Source organism: Miniopterus schreibersii (assembly GCF_964146895.1).
Source record: "Miniopterus schreibersii genome assembly, chromosome: 1".
NCBI lineage: Eukaryota > Metazoa > Chordata > Mammalia > Chiroptera > Miniopteridae > Miniopterus > Miniopterus schreibersii.
The window spans coordinates 11,568,271-11,590,838 of NC_138101.1; the positions used below are offsets into that span (position 1 = coordinate 11,568,271).

Genomic DNA, 22,568 nt, shown 5'->3' on the forward strand with positions numbered 1-22,568 from the left:
TATCTCCCTCAAATAAGGGGGGGGGGGAGCTATCGTACCAGAAAAAAACGTTGAAAATAGTTACCTCTGAGGAGTGGGGATTAGGAACTGGGAGGAACTGTCTAAGGGAAAATTCTAGTAGATTATGTGGATTTAAAAAGCAATGGCCATGTATTTCATTAAAAGGCAAGAGATCGGATGAATGGGTGACCCACCAAAGCAGGGAACAGGCCAGGGCCGGGCTGGTCGGAGTCCGTTGAGAATCTGGGAGTGCCTGGAGGGGAAAGTCCAAAGGCTCCTCTGGTACAGAGTGTCTTGCATCTTATCAAGGAAATGGCCAGCCCCCTGGGAGCCTTTAATCTGGCCCCTTGCTCATTTGCATCCCGGTTGCAACCTGTGATCCCTGTCAGGGGTGAAAGTTTACTTACTGTTCGCACAGTTGCCGGGCTGCTCTGACCATAGGACACGGTGCCGCGGTTGGCTGAGTGTCCCAGATGGCCGGCTGTCTCCCTGGAACCATGACTTTCCCTGCGGGGTTTGGATGGGGGGCAGCCACTGCAGCGTATCAGGTGGAAGGTAGGAGAGCCCCCCCCCCCCCTCCGGCTAGGGCTGAGTGACTCCTGGTGGGTTCTGCATGTCTCGGGAAGAGGGCAGGGCAAGGAGGCAAAAAGAAAGGAAGGAACTGCAGAGCCTGAAACTGTATAGATGGGACTGTGCCCCTCTGCACGCAGAAGAGGCCCGCATTCCGCGAGGACCCTTTCCTTAGGCACCCGGGGCTGGTGGAGGGCCGAGCGCCAGCCTGCAGCCGTGTGCTCAGCCGGTCCGGCCTTGCCTCAGACGTCAGTGTACCCTGGGCCAGCTGCTTTGGGCATTGGGCATTGGCTTTTTTGAACATATTTGCCCTAACCCCCCTAAAAATGCTAATTTTTTCTATTGGCTGGAAAAATACCAGGTAACTAAATAGGCTAGCATTTGATGAATGAAAGCGCGAGACAGACAACCTTGGCTTGTTTCCTTGTCAGGAGAGAGGTCAGACACATCAGAGAGGGGGTCACAGGGAGGAGTGCAGAGAGAGCCGGGTTCAGTGAACAGAATCAGGTTCTAGAAGCAGCAAGCAGGGCACCGGTGAGGATGAGCCCTGGAGCCGGACTCCCTAGGCTTAGGGCCTATCCCTACATTTTTAAAAATTAAATTTATTGGATGACATTGGTTAATAAAATGATACAGGTTTCAAGTGTACATGTCTATGACACATCATCTGTAGACTGCATTGTATGCCCACCACTCAAAGTCAGATCTTCTTCCGTCACCATATATCTGACCCCCTTTTAGCTTTACTACTCCCAGCCCCTTCCCTCTGGTGACCACCATACTGTTCTGTGTCTATGAGGTTTTTTTTTAGTTTGTTTTTCTTGTTTGTTCATTTGTTGCTTTCAGTTGTATATCCCACATATGAGTGAAATCATCTGGTTCTTAACTTTTCCCATCTGACTTATTTCGCTTAGCATATCTTCAAGGTCCATCCGTGTTGTAGCAAATGTAGGATTGCTGAGAATAACTCGCTGTAGGACGCTACAGTAAAACTAGTATTCATACCCCGTCAGTTATGCAAGACAAGACGGTGGCTTTCGGGTGCCGGTTTCTAGGTCCTGCTCGCTCAGGCCCCCGGGATAACCTTGCTGGTCCATTCTGAGGCCCTCTCCTCACGGGGTCTGTCCACTGCACCTCTTCTGTCCTCTGGAGGCCGTTTGTCCCCTGCTCTTTGGCTCCGGCTACCTGCAGCCTGATTTTCAGGCCTTTGTTTGTAGCCTCAAACTGCCATTGTGCTGTTTTCTCCAGCAGCGTCCAGGGCGGGGAACTGGCTCCTGGAGCCTGCTCTCTCTGTGAGCTCGCACAGCGGCTGCCCTGTGCTCGCTTGGTTTCCACCTCCTGCCTTCCCTCCTGGGCCGGGCCCCAGCCCCAGTTCAAGCACTTACCAGCTGAGCGACTCTGGGCAAACAACTTTTTTGTCTCCGTTTCCTTATTTGTGAAATTAGGGAAAAGGTCATGCCCACTTTGTCGGTTGTTCTGGAGATGAAACCTCTTGGCGTATGTAACTGGAACCCAAGAACGCCTGGCACGCCATCCCGAGGAAATGACAACGGCAATGACACTGTTATTAACAATACGGACACTGTCACTAGTACCAAGAATAGTATTATTATTGTTGTTCCTCTTCCTGGCTGATTCTCTCCTGCTCTGTACGGACAGGCGAGTTACTTGTCTGCTCTAGTTACTTAACTTTGGACATTCAACTAGAAAATGCTCCCTCCTTGCTCATTCTGCCGGCGGCTGCTGGGGGAGTCGCTGTTTAAATTCCCTTCCACCACTGCACAGACCAGACGTGCAGGACGTCGGCGTGTGGCTTTGTTAAATCACCGTGGCCAGGGCTTTAAGAGCTGGGGTCACGCCCCGCCGGGTGTGGCTCAGCGGTGGAGCATCGACCTGGAATCTAGGAGATGGCAGTTCGATTCCCGGTCAGGGCACATGCCCGGGTTGAGGCCTTGATCCCCAGCAGTGGACATGCAGGAGATAGCTGATCAATGTCTCTCTCTCTCATCGATGATGTTTCTCTCTCTCTCTCTCCCTCTCCCTTCCTTTCTCTGAAATCAATAAAGGTGTATTTAAAAATAATAATAATTAAAGCTAAGGTCACCTTCAGCTTTTATTTTTGATTTTTGAGAATCTGAACTTTTGGGCTCCCCTGGCCTCTGAAAGTCTGCAAAGCCTTTGGGGGCTCCCACCCTCAGCAGAACTGAGAACTGAACATGAAGTTTATTAGTTACGAAATCTAACTTTTCAGTGATTTGTTATAATGATGTGTTCTAAAACATTACCATGTTTCTCTCTCCACTGATTTTCAAGACATAATTGTGTGTGTAGATAATCCCTGTTTTCAGAAATACCCTCTCGAGAGCCCTGGGCGATAACTCAGACTCCACGGCTTCCCCACTCAGCTGTGTGCCCACACGGCACCCCTGCGTGAAATGGGGGTCCGTGGGCTCTGTGGTTTGGGAGTGAAGGCACCGTCAGCGTCTTCGCGGGCGGGGCTGACTGAGAGGGGCCGGGCAGAGCCTCTGATCACGGGTCTCCTGACACACTGTCTACTTGGTGGCATATTTCTCCAGCCCCGTGGTCTCCCTTCCTCCTGTCCTTGTTCATATCCTTTCTGCTGCCGCTCGCGACCTCCCTTTATGGTTTTAAAGATGAGGTGATGTGATGTCTATTATATGAGTGGATGTGTGGTGCCTGCGCCTTTTGGAGGAAAGCACAATATAAACCTAATAAATATTAAACAGGTCGTATAAGCAGGAGGAAACTTGCGTGTTTTAGGTGGGGTGGAAAACTTGTAGAAATGCATTTGTTAAATGAAGAGGCATTGGGTAAAAGGCAGATAATCATCGTTTTACAGAAGTGCGTCCCGTGCAGTATTTCAAAGTACAGAAAAAAGGCCCTGATTTTTAACCCTTCTTGAAGAGGGCTCTGCGTCTGTTTCTGCCCGGAGGGCATCTGAGGCACAGAGCAGCAGGCGGCTTGGTGGCATTTTCTTTACGCTCTCCTTGGTACGCTGGGGAGGAGCTCTGAAATGACATTTAAGACCCAATTCTACAGCCCTGTGAGCTTATGACTCCCACTGATTTCAGGGAGGGCTCCTTAAGGGCGAATGTGCTCTGCAAACTCCCAGGAATCCCAAAGCCTGAACTACTCCGTTAGCGCCTCCCGGTGGGCCTGAGCTTGTGGTTCCTGAGACGGCAAAGGCCTCAGTTTGACGATTGTGATCCACCTCAGTGCTGCACTGGATACCAGTGTAATGCTGGGTTTTGATTTAACTTTGACTTTGGCTGTCTATTGGCAGAAATTGGGGCTGGTCTCACATGTTGGCCATCTCTCTGCCTTGCTGTGTCAAAGATGAAATTCTGTAGTTGAGAAATTGGGTGTTAATTTTGCACTAAAATCATGGGGGAAGAAAGAGGGCAGGTGAATTAGTTGGTTTTAGGTCCAGTTTGTGGTGATTCTACCGAGGCTGTTTCTTCTCGGGTACCTTGTAAAAACTCCATTGATCCCCCCAAACCTGAGCTAGAGGCACTGCGGTAGCTGTCAGCGCAGGTCCTGTACTTCCTTAGACCCCTTCCCACTTGCTTTCTCCATCCAACCCACTTGGGCTGTGTATCTTGGTTCCTACGTTCTGCTAAACCCCTTGGATTAAACATCCCCGCTTGGGACTTGACCTTTTGGCTACCCTTGGAATGCTTCTAGAACAGGGCTCACCTACTTTTTGTCTGGGCCACCTCAGAAACAAGCATGGTGGGTAGAGAAAAAGAAAGAAGAGAGACGAACCTTTTCCCAGAAAACTTCTCATAGCTTAAAAGTTGATACGACAGGAAGCACCCTCATTTCTTCCCTTCAGCTTCGAATTTGAGATCTGCAAACATCTCAAATATTGCCCCCTTTTTTGGTTATGCAGTGAAATGATGTGGGCATCATTGAAAGAGAATAGGCTTAAGCAGGGATGATATTCAATATTTATCAACTGATACAATTACCAATCAGATGCCAATTGCAAACAATAGGTGTAGACGAGATTGACACCCGCATTGGTTGATGAGTGTGGATGCCAGCTGTAAACACGGATATGGGACAGAGTAGCATCTTCATTGGCCATTAGGTGTAGAGCCCAGTTGTCAACAACTGCTATGGACCAGGATGGCATCCATATTAACGAATCAGTGTGGGTAAACTTTTGGGGCCACACTCATATATGCTGTTTGAATTTCAGCCTTGGGCTTTTGAGTGGAACACACTTGGCATGTTCCAACTCTATCTGTGGACTACTGGAGAGTTAAGTGACTTAACTTCTCCAAGCCTCAGATTTCTCACCTGCAAAATTCCTGATCTTTTTTTTTTTTTTTTAAATGTCATTGAGTGAATACTGGAGATCTTTTTCTTACATTTTTGTGTTTCTTTGAAATTTGATTCACTCAACTATTTCTTCCAGGTTACTAATTTGGGCTTTACCTTCATTCATTCTATTTTTTCAACACCTTTACTGAATATTTAATGGTGACGATCATAATTTAGGTTTTAGGAACTCACTCTTACTCTTTGATTGCTTCCTTTTGGGGGAGCTTTGTTTTGTTTTCTGGACGTATTCACTCCTCAAATATTTTTAAGAATGCTAGTTTAAAAAATTAAGTTATCTTTCTTTTGTAATTCTGTTTTTCTCATATTACTTTGAGACCTTTGGGCTAGTTGTTTATTTGGGTATTTATCTTTCATGCTATTTGTTTTTCATGCTGCTCTGTTTGTGGGGAGAGGAACCAGTCAGGCCAGTAGTGTGATAGGACAGGTTTCCTTTTACTAATGACCGTGATGACTGCTCTGAGGCCTGCTCTGCTCTCTGCACTAGTGGCCCCAGCAATCCCCTAGAGAAATTCCTCTTAACCCTAAACAGCCATCTGCAGTGTGGGAGCTTATGTTCTAATCCCTTGTTTTAGTTTCTCAGACGATTCTGTTCTATTTTCTTTCGATTATCTAGAAATTGTTTAGTAAATATGGCGTTCTATTGGAAGATTTTTTGTTTTTGTTTTCAGCTCTGTTGTGGATTCATTTTTTAAGAATTGACTGTCATTTCAGTGGGGTTGTGGAAGAGAAAAGAATTGAACCTGTGTACCCCATTCCCCGTCTTGAACCAAAAGTCTTTATTTATTCATATGTGTTAATTTAAGGAAGTGCCTCACAAACCACGGGGTATTATTGAAAGTGAACAAATGAATTTTCCCATGTTTTTACAATTATCATCCGCCTCGTCATTTCTGGCATGTCCAGCATGACATCTCTGGATGTGAGATCTGAATTTGCTAGTCCTATGCTTTCAGAAGAGAATAGATAACATGGAATTTCAGACAGTAAAACAAAACAAGAGAAAGCGAGATGTGCAGACTGAGAGAGGGACGGCGTGGTGAAGGGGGCCTCTGTGACCAGGAAAGATGGCACTCCTGGCATCTGCTCCCGGTGAAGGGGGCCGCTGTGACCAGGAAAGATGGCACTCCTGGCATCTGCTCCCGGTGAAGGGGGGCCGCTATGACCAGGAAAGATGGCACGCCTGGCATCTGCTCCCGGTGAAGGGGGGCCGCTATGACCAGGAAAGATGGCACGCCTGGCATCTGCTCCCGGTGAAGGGGGCCGCTGTGACCGGGAAAGATGGCACGCCTGGCATCTGCTCCCGAGGTCGGCCACTCTACGCGTCTGCACCTTCCGTCATCTATCACCTCCCTTTATTCTCAAGGCGCGGGCTCTCCATGTACGAATTTTCCAGCGTCTCAGTTGGCCTCGGGCAGCGCTGAAAGGTGTTCCTACCATCGCTGTCCTTATATTTAGGTTACTCGTCAGTGAGCGTCTCCCTGCTGTTTGTTCTTTTGTACCAGCAAAGTTGTGCATACAGAACGGATATTAATCGCACATGTTCAGGAAATACAAAGTATTCGTATGATAAAAGTAGCTAAAGATAATTGCGGAACATTAAAGACATATAAACAAGGAACAGATAGAATTTAAAAGTTAGCCAGAGAGGAATTTTCAAATTTCGAGTATGTACTTCTAGTCTTTTTCTTTATACTCACAGACTTTCAGGCACACACACCCTTTTATTTTATTTTTTCTCACCCTGAAAGGAATGCCTGTTGGTTTTGGCATTTGAAAATGGTTTTGGTTTCTGTGAGATACTCATCAATATCTTGGTAAGCTGTAACGTGTCAGCATCTTTTGTACTCTCCCGGCGCCCTTTCTCCCTTACCTACCTTTCTGTAGCCGCACGTGGATGTAACATGGAAAACTAAATGCGAGTCAATATATTTAACCTGGAAAAACAAGAAAGAAATCTGCTGCCTCTCAATAATTTGTTTGGAGTGTAGGTTCATATACCGTCCCACATATTCGTACGTGACTTCTTTCTGTGACCACTTGTTTCATCCGTTAAGACAGGACATTTGTTCATTTGGATGAACGTACGGCAACATCATACTGAAGATAAAAGGCGCCACTCGTGCTGGTCCTTCCTGGGCCTGCCCAGGGGTAGGGCTTGCTTTCCAGGTATGTTCGCAGGTGCACGAGGCTGAGCGGTTCTTTAAAAATTATCAGGGCCATCACCCATGCCCAAGCCAGAACTATGGGCTCTTGCTAGGCGTTCCCTCTTATTCGCTCCTTCCTTTAGCCAATTATTTTTTAGTCTGTGTTCTCTCAAGCTCTCGACTCTGTCCCCCCTCACCGTTACTGTTACCAATCCCGGAGTTCTGAAACTCAGCAGCCCTTGTCTCCTTAAAGGCTGCGCCCTCCGCTCCGCTCCAACCTCTCTGGCACAGGGTGCCTGGCATCATTGTAAAATTCTGACATCATTCCATTTTCTGAGAGACAACATGGGCCTTGAAATCAAACAGAGTGGGTCTGAACCCTGGCTCCTCCACCCAGCAGTTGTGTATCTTGGGCGATATCTGAGCTCTGCAGTGCCTCAGTCTCATCGTCTGTAAAATGGGAAAGTCACAGTACCTGTCTCGGTGTGGTAAAAATTAAATGTGTTTATGGACAACAAATGCTTAGAACAGTGCTGGGTAAACTATGTGTGTTCAACCATAGGCGTTAACAATGATTAAAAAATGATTATCTTCTACAGAATAATTTCTGGCCTTCTTGCGAGGCATTAAAAACCGCCTCTCTGTATATTAGCGCTGGCTACATCCCAGTTTTATCTCCCTTTTCCTCTTCAAGCGGAGCTTATTCTTTGACCCAAGTGAAGGGCATGTGGCCCTTTAAATGTGCCATGCCCTCCAGGTGCTGTCTCACGCCCCCCCCCCCCCCCCTGGTTGGCACCTGGCTCTCGGCAGGAGCGGAGACCGGCCGGGGACAGAGACCCAGGCCCCCTACCTCCCAGGCTGATCTTCTCCTGCCGCATATTTTCTTTTTCATTTTCATCCTTTATGCTACTCTTTCGGGGTGTTCCTGTGAGCTTAGCAGAGGCACTAGGGGCTGGGGGTGAGGCGGGGCAAGGGGAACCCCCAAAGAAGCGTTTGGTACATATGAACAATCTAGTCTTATACCAGCCATTTGGAGCACCATGGGTACTATGGCTTTTTCCCTGGGGCATTTGGACGTTCCTCCAGGCTCCTAAAGAGTATCAATACCCTGAGCGGTGCTGGTGGGGCACTGCCGCCGAGTGCCGGTGCTTCGCCTGCCCTGGGCGGTCAGCGTGGGCGGCTCTGCTGCTCCCCTTCTGTCGCCCTGCGTGGGCCCTGCCTTGAGGTGCCCTAAGCCGCTGAGCAGATCTATGCTGGCTTTGGATCTTCCTCAAGGTGCCTCCTCTTCTTTTCATTAGTGTGAATAATCAGAGTTTGATTGTAAAGTAGGCCCGGGCCAAACACAAGGGCTTTTAAAATTGTCTGCTGTTTTAGATTATCCAGGCCACTGATCCCCCTTCCTTAGCATGGATAATTGAGAGTGGACTGGGCTGAAGAATGTTAAGCAGAACCAATTGACAAAATAAATGAGATTTAAAAAATCCTTTACATTTTAATAATAGGAAAAAACCTCCAACCTAGTTTACTTTTTTTTTTTTAACCTCAAAGAGCCTATTTTATATTTTGAAATTATAAGTTTATTTGGTTTTAAGTTGATTCAAAGTAGGAATCTATTTTTTATGATGCAACCACTTACGACCTATTTAAAATGTATACTAATTACAATATGTACTTAATAGAGGTGAGGGAGAAATTTAAATATAGACATTCAATGTCAAATCTTATAACTATGTTTATGTTTCAACAACATAGCAGGGAGAGGGTGGGAATCACTTCCAATTCTGAAAAACCTCTCTCTTGATAGTGGAGGCCATCAGTCTTTGTCCCTAATGGGCCATCATCATGGAGAGAGGCCATCCTTGGAATGCGCGTATATGATTAACAGATTCTGATTCCTGGGACTATCTGAGCTCATTCGCGTCTCATTTCTGTTCTCTCGTCCTTCCCCACGCATCCCTGAGTGCAGGGAGAAATGTATTTACGTGCCACTTGACTGGGAATTTAGAGGACGTTTTCTCTAAGGAACAATCTTATAAACAGTGATAGGTGTCACAGAATACCCTTCAGGTATGTAATGAAATAAATAGATTTGGGGTGGTTGGCTTGGGAATTTGGAAAATATTGTAAGAGGCAATGGTGAGTTTCTGGGCATTTGACTCATAAACAAGGTTTTTGAAACATTACCCATTTTTACATTGGGAATTACCAAGCTAAGGCTTAAAGTCTCCCCCAGCACCCATGAACAATCATTTAAACACAAGCTTTGAGACTTGGGGGGAAAAGCACTATTTACTCTAAAGACAATAATCTGGAAGGCTTTGGAGTCATTGTAGTCCATCATGCAGATGCACACCTGGGGAGGTTTGAAGGAGTAACATTTCCTCATGATGGTCTTCGGTTCATATGCCTAATAAATTATGATCCGGGTCTAGACTGCAGGCCCCTCTGTGACAGAGCGTGGGAGAGTAAGGCTCTTTCACAGGGTGAAATGTTACACAGGGGCTTTGGCCTTGCCTGTTGTGTTTGTGTACAGAACAAGGTATAGGGATGCAGGTGATGGCCTCTGGGTCCCCAGGCACCAAGAACTTGGCAAATGTGACCATGCACACTCTTCTCACCCAACTGATTTCATGAAGTGAGAACTGAGGGTTTTTAGGATAGATATTACACAGCTGAGGCCAAAACATCTTCTCGAGTCATTTCAGTACATTCCCTTTGGCTCAAATGAAAACCAGGTTCAGCCATCCTAAAACTGTGATATGGTTGGCTTGCTATTGGAGGATGACTTTTCTCTTGTTTAGAGAGAAATCAGGCAAGATTCAGAAAAGGTCTGTGTCCATGTTGTATTGGGAGACCTTGGTTCTCTGGCATGAATTGATAATTAAACTCAATTAAATGAATGTTTGTTTGAATTACTACTATGTAGTTCATCCTCATTAGATATTTATTTACTGTGGATGATAGAGCCTGGTGGTATAAAAAGTAAATAAAATGATCATTTGAATCCAACATTCTAGTGAGGGGGACTATGATGTGATGTAACGGTTCTAACAGTAGACAGACAAATGCTATTGGAGACTCGGTGGGAGGGGTGGGGGTACAAGAATAACCTTGGCGGGGGTTGAATGGGCATCAAAGTTGGGCTTTTAAGAAGTTTGTTTTGCCCCCTTTATTGCTTCTTCCTCAATTCTTGACTGCTTTCCAGGGAGCATGGTTTTACAACATCGATGTCCATTCCTTATTTTTTAGAGGCCAGGGAAATGGATTGACATCATCAATGTCACACAGCTTATTAGTGACAGAGGGGGACCATGATGGGAAAAGGCTCACAAGAAACAAAGTAACAAAAGGCAACGTGGAACCCATAGCCAAAAGGAGTGCAGCAGGAACTATGTGGTTCCAAGGGAGGGCTTAGCTCTGAGTAGCGACATTCCGGGATGGAGTGGCAGGGGTGCTTAGTTTTAGAGGCTAAGAAAACATTTAGGGATTTGGTTCTTGTCCAGCTATAAAAGTCAGAGCTGAAGGTTGGTGCTGGGTTGGAGAAAGTGGGTCTTCCCAACTTCTACAGACTGGAGGCAGTCGTCACATATATTGCATCCTAATTATTGCTCAGACCCCATTCAAATTCCAGTAGAAGTGGAACTTTGAAGATGGAGTAAGCTGAGGAGTCAGAGTGAAGGACAGAGCAGCTTTCCTTTCCATGTGGGAGGGACTTACAGGGGCAACTTGCTTGGAGGCGATGGATGTCTTGGTAGCTTGTCATAAAGTTATATTTGCAAAGCCAGCATTCTCTTCTTAGTAGAATGCATATTTATTTAAGGAAGTCTGTTTTGGGGGTTTGTTGACGGAACACCCCTCTGTACTGCCAGTTGGCATACAGTAGTAGAAACTATTGGCAGCTACCGTAGTCAGTCTTTAACCTGAAAACTCCAGGAAACTCTGTATTTAGAGACTTGTTTTGAGACATCAGCAGAAATCCGCCAAGACTGAAGGCTGACCCAGTGATTCCTGGGGGACCTTGAGAAAAATCAATCCATTTATGCATCAAAGGAATCTCAAATTATTCTAAATGGCGTTTGCTGCTATCAGAAAGTTCTGCTCTTGAGTTAGCAAGCTGCTGCAAGTTCCAAGCATCTTTCTTAGAAAGATGCTTGTGGGATATAAATCTTTTTAAATGCACTTCATTGTACCAATTGTTTCGTTTAGAAAGAAAATCCATTAGGTTGTTATTAAGTGGTCTATTTAATAGTGTCAATGAATTCTAGAATTGGAGACTGGGTATTATCATTTGGGATGTTTTAATGGTTCCTGTTGTCTAAGTTACTTGGCTTTGGCTTGTTTGACCTTTGTTTCTTTTAATGGGTTGGAAAAATTTCCCCAACTTCACAGAATTGATATAGTGGCTCTTTATATATGTGATACAAATATGGAAAATATTTGAATAAGTTAACTTACAGTATTTGAGTGATTGGACTAGGCTGATATAAATGAAGTGAAATAGATAATTGCAAATTTTAGAGGAATCAAAAAGCTCAAGTAAAAGTTCAATTTTTTACAAAAAACGCTTACCTTATGACATTTATCATTTTAAGTATAATTATAAATATGTAACAACTATCCAGCAAAAGGACTGGAAGCTTATGCTGCAAAATATTAATACAGAGTGGTAATATAATCTAGTAGTTATGCCACCTACTAACTACTGGCCTAGAAAAAAAAGACCTCTAATTTGATTTTCCTAAGCAATTGGTGTTGGTTTTGTTACTTAACCTCTTTATGACTTAGGTCCCTCTGGTGAGTAATATTTACCTTTTGGAGCTTATTGGGAGTAGTACATAAAGCCATTTTGACAATGTCTTAGCAGAAGGCCTAGAATTTTTTTTAAAGAACTCAATAAATATCAGTCCTTACTGTCATGCCCTTCACCACCATCGTGACTATCACCACCATCATCGTCATTACCATCATCATCATCACCATCAGGTGGTGTGTTAGTCTGGGTCCTCCAAGAAGCAGATTTCAGGATGGTATTGAATATGCAAGTTTGTTGGAGGAAATACCCACGAAAGACCCTGGAGCGGAAGCCAGGAGAGGCTGGGATGCAGATCTGATAAATGAAGGAGAGAGGAAAGGAAGACGGGAAGGCTGGAGAAGCATTTAGACCCTGGCACAGTGCAGAGGGAAGTCTGCAAGGTCTTTGGGGAATCCTTGATCCAAAGGCACCTGTCAGAGAGTCACACAGCTTCCAGGGACTGGCTTGTCACAGGAGCTTTGCCATACTCATCAGCATCGGCTGGGACCAGCCCTGGGAAGGGTGGCCTCAGGGCAAACCCCAGCACAGGTGATGGATTTTAGGGCTCAGCAGTGGAGGCTGGCAGTCAGTTATGCCCCTTGAGGTTGGGTGTTTGCAAGTGTGTTCTGAAGCCTGTCACAAGTGTGAGTGATTTAAAAGTCTTCTTGTTTTCTTGGTATTTCATTAATTTTTTATATTTAACCTGCGTTCCTTTAACATTTGGGAGAATAGGTAAAATAAAGAATTCAAAATATATTCTTTTGCTTGGTTAACCTGAGCTGTTTGAGACTTGCCCAGATCTGGCAGTAATTCCCAGCTTTTCACTTGGCTTAAATATGTTGGTGCAGCTGGGCTATTACTTCCCTGAAAAGTTTTATCTTTCTGATCTTACTTTAATTTCTATTTAGAAACTTGATTTGATTAAAGAGTAAAAGTTTAAGTGTTTGTAACAGGATTCAATTAAAATAGGTCATTCTTGGGGCTCTGAAAATGGTAACTGGCCTTCGGGCAAATTGGAATGAAAGTTATAAAATTCAGTTGGATGCATCACAACATTTAACATCTTTAAGGAGGACGTTTTGCCTAATAGATTCAATTGAGAAATATTTAGTGTAGGTCATCAGCTTCAGCACCTGACAAATGCTTGTTTGTTTTTCCCTTTAGTTATAGCTGAGATCAGGGCACCTGAACTACAAAATAAACAATTTGTGGTGGGACCTTGAAGAAAGTCAATTAGTTTCTGTGACTTTACCAGTAGGTTAAAAAGGAGATTGCAATATTGGTGAGTAATGTGCTTAGAGGTGTTTGCATAAAAAATGCTTTGTCATTGTAAAGTATTATTGAATATTTATGGTCTACCAGACCGAGCCAAACGGCCCAGAGGAAAAAAACAGTCAGATTTATGTAAACCTTGTTCAGTGTCCCAGATACTTGGGGATGGGTGCTCTCTGTATGAATGAATAAATCAGTTCTATAAACATTATTTTAAATTTTGAAGGTCCATCAATATTATCTGGGGTGTTAGCCAACGTGCCTGACCTATGATATTGAAATAAAATGTCTGCCTCCAGGTAACTATTTCAATCTTATAAATATTTTTAAAGCCAGAGGCATTGACAGCAATTAATGTTTTCTTAGCGTTTGGTGTCTGCAAAGAAATGTAAATCATATCGTTACCCAGAACCTGCAAGGAATTGACTCTCATCCACGGGGTTGCTCTGAGAATTCCCAGGCTGGAATCGTGAATCTTAGACTTCTTTTTCCTCTCAGTTTTTAAAAGAAGTCTTTTACTCACTGTCTGCACCATAGTTTCCTATCACTTTATTGTGAGGAATCTGAGCCTCAAAGAAATAATAAAAAAACATTAGCCGTAAACATTGCCCAAGGACTTAATGGATCTCACTGAGCCACACAATGCAGATGTACTGGGACGTAAATAGGTGGTAGGAGATAAGAGGCACAGAAGCAATTTGTTTGGATTGGGTCACTGCTTAATCCAAATGGGTTCAGCCCAGGAATTCATGAAACGTGACAGTGGGCCCAGAGAAACTCTCTGTGACATTTCAGATTCCCCTACCTCTTCTAATTAACCATTTCAAGTATAACAAAACGCGGATCACATAGAGGTATGTAAGATCCATTGGTACCAGGTGTAGGCCTGTCTCGGGGGGATGGATGGCTCTGTTCTCCTCCGGCGATGGACTATGACTCAATACCTCAAGCTGGGCTTTTAATTTCTGTAATTCATTGATTCTGAACAGCATTTTTCTAAAAGACAGAGACCAGCAGCATTGCCTTATCACGTAGCCTGTCATTAAATGCATTTGGATATATTGCAGGAATCTAAATATACCTTAGCAAGTCTCATGAGATATTTGAAAACCTAAAAATTATGTATAGAAAAAAGTTGCTATCATGGAAATGAGAAGAATAATATTAAGAACAGTCATAGCTGCCTTTTTAAACAACTACTATTGGCCACCCTGCCGGACATCTTACACACTTTCTATACAATTCTTCCATTATTACAGATGAAGGCACAACTCAAAGAAGTGAAGTTGTCCAGGGTGAATTAGTATGTGAGAGTTCCAGAAATTTTTTTTTAATTACAGAAAAAATAAAACTCCACATTCATGATTAGACAGGTTGTCAGGAATTCTCACCCCATTAGTTGGTGGGTTCAGAATTCTCCAGGTGCAAGTGTCTGGATGTGACCCACCTCTCTTCAGGTCAGGCTCTCCAGGTCTACCCACCCCTAGATCTTCTCACTTCTCTTGGGAAATGGAGACAAACATTCAAACCCCAGCATCATGCCTCTGTATCTGCAACATGTGTGATCCCTAAGTATGGTTCCTATGATGAAAGATCCGGCTGAGTCTGAAGCCCATGATTTTCATTTGTCAAAAAAGGATGTCATGAGTCCATTTTCACAAATGCCAGGTTTAGGTAGGCATTCTAGGGAATATACCAAAATGGAATTCAGTAGAATAAGACATTTGAATGCAACTGACAAGCAGAATTGATTTACCTGGCCCATTTCATAGAATAGATTTAGGGAACGCACTTCTTGGCTTAGTTGTGCTGTACAGTAAAAATCTGTGATTTTTGATTGATAAGAAAACAGTGAAAATCAAATTAGCGTTTATAAAATTCTTGGGTTGATTTGCTTCTGGAATCAGGCCAGGCACAGTCCTAGGAGTCATGGTTTCTTAGAGTATTTTATGTCCCACATGATGTCACTAGGAAGTAACAGATTAATTGCATGGTGCTCTTTGTAATTTTCCTGCAGCAGGGGGAGGAAAGCGTTAAAGGATGTCAGTATTGCAGAGGGTGTTGCTTCTGGGCAGCAGCAGTGTGAGTGCAGGGCATCTTTTGCATTTTAAGCACTGATGTTTGATCTCTTGTCCCACAGTTATGTAATAAGAAAATTTTATTATTATTCAAGGGAAACAGAAAAAAAGGCCACTGAGAAAAGTACTTGCCCCCAGGGGACAGCTTTTACAGTGCATTTTGTCCAGGAGCCATTCCCTCCGGCCCCAAAGCTCTGGAACAGGAGGAGTGCCCTCCTCAAGGGGCTGAGGGCTGAGTGACTACTGCATGCAGGCATCAGAGGAACCCAGAGCTGTGTGGGCAGCTTTCCCAGCAGGTCTGGGTGGTCACTGGCCCAGAGAGCCAGTGCAGCCAGCTGGTCCAGGAAACAGAACAAGGACTTGAGTCCTCAAGGAGCTCAGGAAGACAAAGTGGGTTCCTAGAAGGACTAATCCTCTGAGACTTCTTCTCAGGGGAGACAGTATAGCTCAGAGCAGTAGGTACAAAAACTGTTTATTAACAACAACGTTATACACCACCTCCTAGTGAGTCAGTCTTAAATGCACAACTCCAGTAATGCATCCAATACATTTTATCAACTTTTTAAGTAGGACAACCCAGGAGTTATTATTTTCATTTTGCAGATGAAGAAATTGAGGCACAGAGAGGTTGAGTGAATTTCTGAAGGTTACATATATAGTAAGTCACAAAGATAAGTTAATATGTAGAAGTGACCACAGGATGTAGTCAAGAGTTCAGTCTTAGTTCAGTGACAGCACCTTACAATTTTAGCTCCATCAGTTACCAGCTCCGTGAGCTTTTTCCAAATCCTTAAACTCAAGGAAAATTCAGACGTCTTTATATCTAAATGGGGGTGATAACAATAGGAATAAAGCATGTGATGGGGTTCAGGATATGCTACCCAAAATATGGCACCTTGGGAGCTGAAGGAATTTGAGAAAACAGCAGTAACAGGAAGGTCACTGTGACCTTCACCTGACCCTTCTCCCTTGAAACAGGCCATAAGACGCTCATGTGACAGGTGCCATCTGTATCCCTGGAGGAAAGGAGCATCTTTAGCTCTGAAAACACAGGGACACTGAGGAGAATCTTAACAGACAGGCTTTACTAAGTTTTACCCCAATTTGCTGCACTTGCCTCATGCTCCTTAACCTACAATAGTCCTCCATGATGCCCAACCTTCATCGCACCTGCCATAAAGTACCCAGGTCTGACTACTTCTTTGGGTCTTCATTTCCTTACATTAAATGCATCTGTATGCTTTCTCCTGTTCACCTGTCTTTGTCGGTCTAGTTTGCAGATCCAGCCAGGAACCCTAAGGGGGTCAAGGAAAATGTTTTCCTTCCCCACACACGTAAAGTGCTTGTAAAGAAGGGCTGAATCAATGATCGCTATTGTTACTATCCTGATGCTTTGCCCACTGTACTGTTGCATTCTTTTCAATAGATTCAGGTTGGCAGAGTGGCCATCAGAAGCTGAAGCTAGCGTAGGTGCATGCAGTGCTCTGGCGGAGGAAAGCAAGAGGGGAAGTTCTCTCCAAAGACAGAGAAAAGTGGCTTTCACTAGAGGCAGCGGCTCCACGCATTATGGGCTGCATGCAAAGAGACTTAATTGAAAGATAAAAGAGTAATTGCAGCAGAATCCCAGAGTCAAAAGCAGTTAAGATGAAAAGCCGCAGATGTTAAATGGGACTGAGGTCCATGCAGGGGGACCGTGAGGAGTCTTTGCAGCTAAAGACATTACGGTCGGCAGAAAACAAAAGACACAAGCACAGGGTTGGAGTCCAGGAGGCTGAGCCCTAGAACTCAGATTGAAATATTTCCTCTCACTCTTCATTCCTAAAAGAATTTATCACCTCTCTGGATTACTAGATCAGTATTTAAATTATAGTCACCTCCTGTTACTTGTTATGTCAGTACAGGGCCCAAGCAGAGCACTGTACTGTTTTGGTTTGGTTTACCCTTTACTTAGTGGGGTCAGCCCTCCCCTTTCCTTTAGGAGAAAACACAGTGGGGTTGTGTTTGTTTGGTGGCCTTAAGTCTTATTGTGAACTGGATATTTTCTATTTGCTTATCCAGATCCACTCTCCATCTTTCCCTGTTTTTGGCCCCGGGTGGCCAACCTATATGGGTGGCATGGTCTTTTGGCTTTGGTTTGGACTTGATCAATGGGAAGCATTAGCAGGAGACAGTAGAGGCTGGCGGGAGGAGAGAGAAGCCAAAGTATTTGTTCTTCTGGCTCTTCCCCTGTGGATTGCAGTGGGTTGGCCGTGTCCCTCTGCTGAGGCCTCCTCTCCTGCCAGGCAGCTTTCAGCGAGCCAGGACTGGCTATAGGGCTTAGGAAGATTCTACTCCTAGCCCCTTCGTGGGTGCTAATGGTTTTCTGCTACTGCAAGCCCTGAGGTCCTGCATCATCCCTTGTTGCCATCCCCAAGCCCTACTTACACCACTGTAAACAGTCCTTTTATGAAGCTATCTTCAGTTACCCAGCGTGAGTGCCATCTGTTTCCTGCTGGGACCCTGACTGATACATATGGCCTCTTCTAGTTGCAGAACACAGTCTCATGTTTGGTTTTTTAGAACAATTAATCTATGAAATACTTAAACTCCAAATCTGATTTAGGGTTAAGTCTCTTTCTTAGCTCTTTTGGAGGAGAGAGTGTGGGTCCCCTTCTTTCTTTCCCGGATTCTCATATTTCAACTTGTTTACCAAGTTGAACCAGGTTGACATAGTTGAAGGTGAGGGTAATAAAAAGTTCTTAGGGTGGTTTCACAACGTGTGGCTTTGGCAGATATTTAAAACTGATTCTTTTTCTCATGGACATGTCTGTGGCTTCTTCAGAGACCTCCCCGTGGCTGGGGAGCATCCTACTATGGGTAGTGTCTCGTCCTGGTGATCACTTCCTTTCTGTAGCCTCTGACCTCAGCCTCCAGCTATTGAGGAAACGTTCCTTTTAAAGCATTTAGCTGCATTAAAGATGTTTGTTTTCAGGTGTATACCTTTTATTAAGATAATTTTAATAACACATTCTTCCTTAAAAATCATTCCTCTTTCACTTGCTGTTTACTCTAAAGTTTAGCTTTGTTTGTTTGTTTGTTTTAAATCCAAGCAGTTAGATTGGCTTATTTTATTGTTAATCTCCCTTCCTCCATCTCTCCTTTCCTTTTCTCTGTTTTTTTTTTTTTTTTTACCTTCTTTTTTGTTTAATTATCAGAGACTGTAGCATGCATAAATTCTAATATTTATGAATACTTCAAGGTGTTTGGAAGCAACTTTCTGTTGATGAGTAACAATCTCTGTCTCTTTTTCATATGTGTGTGCATCACATGTGTAAATATCTACATACATAAATATAAACCTATATTTACAAAACCATCCATGGTCATCGGACCATAAAGAATAAGCTTATAAATCATGTTAATCAAATTCTCTCTCTCTCTGTCAGTTTCAGAGAGAGTCTCTCACTGAGTTAGCGGAGTTTTCAATATATCCCTGTGCTCAGCGCAGGCTTTTGTCTCATACATTTTGAAACTGTTGTTACATGCACAAGAGTTCATGATTACTGTACAGCATTGGTAAGCTGTAACTTTCGTTAATATGAAAATTTTTCTTTGTTCTGTTTAATGCTCTTTCTTTGTATTTGTTTTTATATAATATCAATATTGCTAAATTGACTATTTTTATCGGTATTTACATGACAAATATTTTTCCTCTTAACTTTTGTTTCAACAGGACCATTTAATAGATTTATGATTTTTATGAATACCGAAGCTTTAACTTTAATCTGCCTTATCATTGGTTTTAATTTTTAATGTGACAATTTCATTTTGTTCCCCCACCCTTTTACCTCCCCACCAGCATTAGCACAGTGTTTCCCAGAGGAGGTGCTGTGCATTCGGTCAGGCCATTTCTTGGTTGTGTGTGGCTGCCCTGCACTCGGCCGGACCTCATTGCTGACCCCGCCGCTAAACAACAGTTAGCGCCCCAGTTTCGGGGTAACCGAAGCACACTTGCCCATTTGCGCATCCCCCTTAGGGCGCCGTATGACTCCTGACCTTGAACCAGGACTTACTAGTTTGGGACTTAGGCCTGCAGTTTCTCTTCTCGTGTAGTCATCTTTATTTTTCTAACTTTATTCTAAATTTTATTTTAGTAACATGTGCATAGTTTAAAAACTCAAATAAGTACTGTGAGAGTTTTAATACCCACCAACAAAGACAGGTTGTTTTTCATGTCACCCCACTGTAGTTATTATTTATTTTCCCCAAAGCCAATGCTTTAGAGTCTTTCCACTATCTCTTTCTAGTACTCACTCCGGTGTTTCTAAATAGCATGCATACACAGTTATGGTTTGATGTTCTAGTTGAAAGTATAACATTGACTTCCTATATTAAGATGAGGGTTTTTTTTTCAAGCCTGCTTACAGCATTATGCTCGCAAAGCAAACTTTCTCTTCTCTATTTTTTCCAGTTTGGTGATTTAACAACCTTTGTTTACAATTGTCATTCAGTTTTTATATTGCTGTTTTATGTAAATATTGTGCACAGCCGAGCTACCTAAGGTCCTTTTATTCTTGCATGGACCTTGTTTTGCCTGAGAGTTAATTCTTGTTGTTGTTGTTGGCCTCCCCTTCTGTGAGTCTTTCCCTAATTCATCCCCACACTGTCTGCCAGAAATGTAAATTAATTCTTGACGTGTTCAGACACAGCAGATACTTTATCAGGTTTTTTTTTTCCCTTGGAGACATTCCTTCTGGAACCCACCATCCTCCTGTGACATGATCGTGAAATGCGTTTCCATGAAGTGTGGTGGTTTTTCTTGTCACTTCGGGGACCCTGCAAAGTTTTTGTTTGTTTGTTTTTAACATATATCTTTATTGATTTCAGAGAGAGGAAGGCAGAGAGAGAGAGAGAGAAATATCAATGATGAGTCATTGATCAGCTCCCTCCTGCACGCCCCCTACTGAGGATCGAATCTGCAACTCGGGCATGTGCCCTGACCAGGAATCCGACCTCGATCTCCTGGATTATAGGTCGATGCTCAACCGCTGAGCCATGCCGGACAGGCCGGGCGCAAAGTTTTTAGGCTTCCAGATCAGGGTATCTTTGCTCCCTACAACCTCAGGGTTTCATAAAGAATAGTCATGTCCAATACACTTTATGTTAGTGGTAAAAGTAAATATTTTTGCCATAACTTAACAAATGGTGATTACTTGAATTTTTAGCCACATTTTGTCTTTCAAATAAAGAATGTGCAGTAACTTACAAGCGTGGGGATAACTTCTGCATATCCCTAGGAGGCAGCGAGACAGCAAACACTATTATTCCTGTTTTGTGTGAAGCACAGCGCACAAGGATTTTGGTCACCACCTACAGCTTCCATATACTTCCACAATCCGTTGCAGCCTTGGAAGTCTTTGATAGTTAGGTTTGTAAGTAATATCAATATTTGACATTTTTGTGGGAATGCTTTCTATGCCTTAGTATGATGAGAATTCAGAGACAGTTTTATTTTCTTCCAAATTACTAAAAAATAAAATACAGGAGCTTATCATTTCTTGCCAAAAATATTGAAATAACCTGCCAACTGGTCTCCGCACCCCCAGCGCCTTCTTTCTGCATCTCGCCCTCAGCATTGCCACTGAGTGACACCTTCGCTTTTCCCTTATTGGGTTCACTGTGACAACTCTTACTCACCTTTCAACACTCGTCTTAAAATGTTTCCTCTCGGGTAAGTCTGTCTGACTCCCCGTGACAGAAGTAACTCCTGAACGCTTGCTTCTCGATTCACCTGTGGTATTTTCACATGGGGTTAATGGAACGCATCTTAGCGTGGTCTAAGAATTCACGTGTCTGATATTAACTCGACTTGAGATCCTCAAAGGAAAGGGGATATGCAATAATTTTGTGTAAATTGTATAAATGTGGAGTAAAACGTTAATTCATGTAGCCCAAGACTCACCTAAGCTGTCAATAATAGACTTCATAGAGTTTAATCTGTTGGCGTCCATAAGGGTAGGACTGGTGTATCACATTTTGACATTCACAGTTATTAGCTATATGATATCTGGTTTTGGGAAAGTTTATCTCTATGAGTCTTAGTTTCCTTTTGTTCTTAGTAGTCATAATAATAGTACATCCCCTAAAGGTTATTGTGAGGGAAGGAATGCGGTGCTTGATATATGTTGTTGATACAGGACTGACAGAGAGCTAAACTCAATTTTTTGTGTTTACTATAAACAATGAAATGTATTATAAAAATGGATAAAGTAGCAGTTATAATTTTTGGGTATAGTATAATAAATAAAAATACTATCCACCTAAGCCACCATATTTCTAGACCCTCGGTCTAATATGTTCTCCTTACCTTTCTTCCCAGAGGTATGGATTTTGCATTTATCCATTCCTTGCCTTTTGTTCTGGTTTTATCACATGAGAGTGGATAGCTAAACAATTTATTATTTAATTTTACATGCGTTGGGCATGGTATAAGTGGAAATACATTGAGTGTAATTTTGCAAGTTGCTTTTTCTCTCAATGTTACATCTGAGAATTTATCCACGCTGATCTGTATAGATGCTGTTCACTAACTCTTGCTCCTATAGAGCCTTTCATCACGTGACTATTCTGTAGTTTATTTGTTACTTCCACCGAGTCATTGCCCTGACAAAGGAAATTTGGGCAGTTTCCAGTGTAGATTTTGTTATTTCATCATGGATATATATCCCGGCCTACACTGTAGGAACAGGGTACATGGTGGTACATGAATCACTGCGTTTTGGTGTATGTGTTCTTTCAACTTTACTACCTATTTCCATATTGCTCTCCTTCCAACAGTGTATAAACGTTCCTGCCATGCAGTAATCTCTCTAATGCTTCATATTGCCCAACTTTTAAAAGTATGCCAACTGTGTGGGTGTATAATGGTAGTGGTTTTCATTTGCATTTCCCAGATTTTTAATGACCTCTTACATTTTAAAAAATGTTTGCTAGCCATGTGTTTCTCCTTCCATGAAGGAGCTATTCACATCTTTGGTCCATTTTTCTATAGCGTTGTTGGTCTTTTTAATTAAAATATTCAAATATAATTGTGGATTTATTTTTTGTAGTTTCTTTCAGTTTCTGCTTCATGTATTTTGAATGTCTGGTATTAGGTGCATAAACATTTAAAATTATAATTCCCTTGCCCTGACTGGGTAGTTCAGTTGGTTAGAGAATCGTCCCAGTACGCCAGGGTTGCAGGTTCGATCCCCGGTCAGGGCACATATGAGAATCAACCAATGAACATATAAAAAAGTGGGACCACAAATGGATGTTTGTTTTGCTCTCTTTCTCTCTCCTCCCTTCTTCTCTTTCTCTCCC

General features: G+C 43.2%; 1 protein-coding gene across 1 annotated transcript in view; it reads left to right on the forward strand.

Annotated features, from left to right (window-relative positions):
- Window positions 1–497: 497 nt before the first annotated feature.
- Window positions 498–22,568, forward strand: part of LOC308558658 (cytosolic beta-glucosidase-like) — a gene marked incomplete at its 5' end in the record, with an annotated part of 88,657 nt that continues 66,586 nt past the window's right edge. Inside the window, 1 exon segment of the mRNA XM_081140588.1 lies at window positions 498–555. Coding sequence (XP_080996714.1) covers window positions 498–555 — 58 coding nt within the window.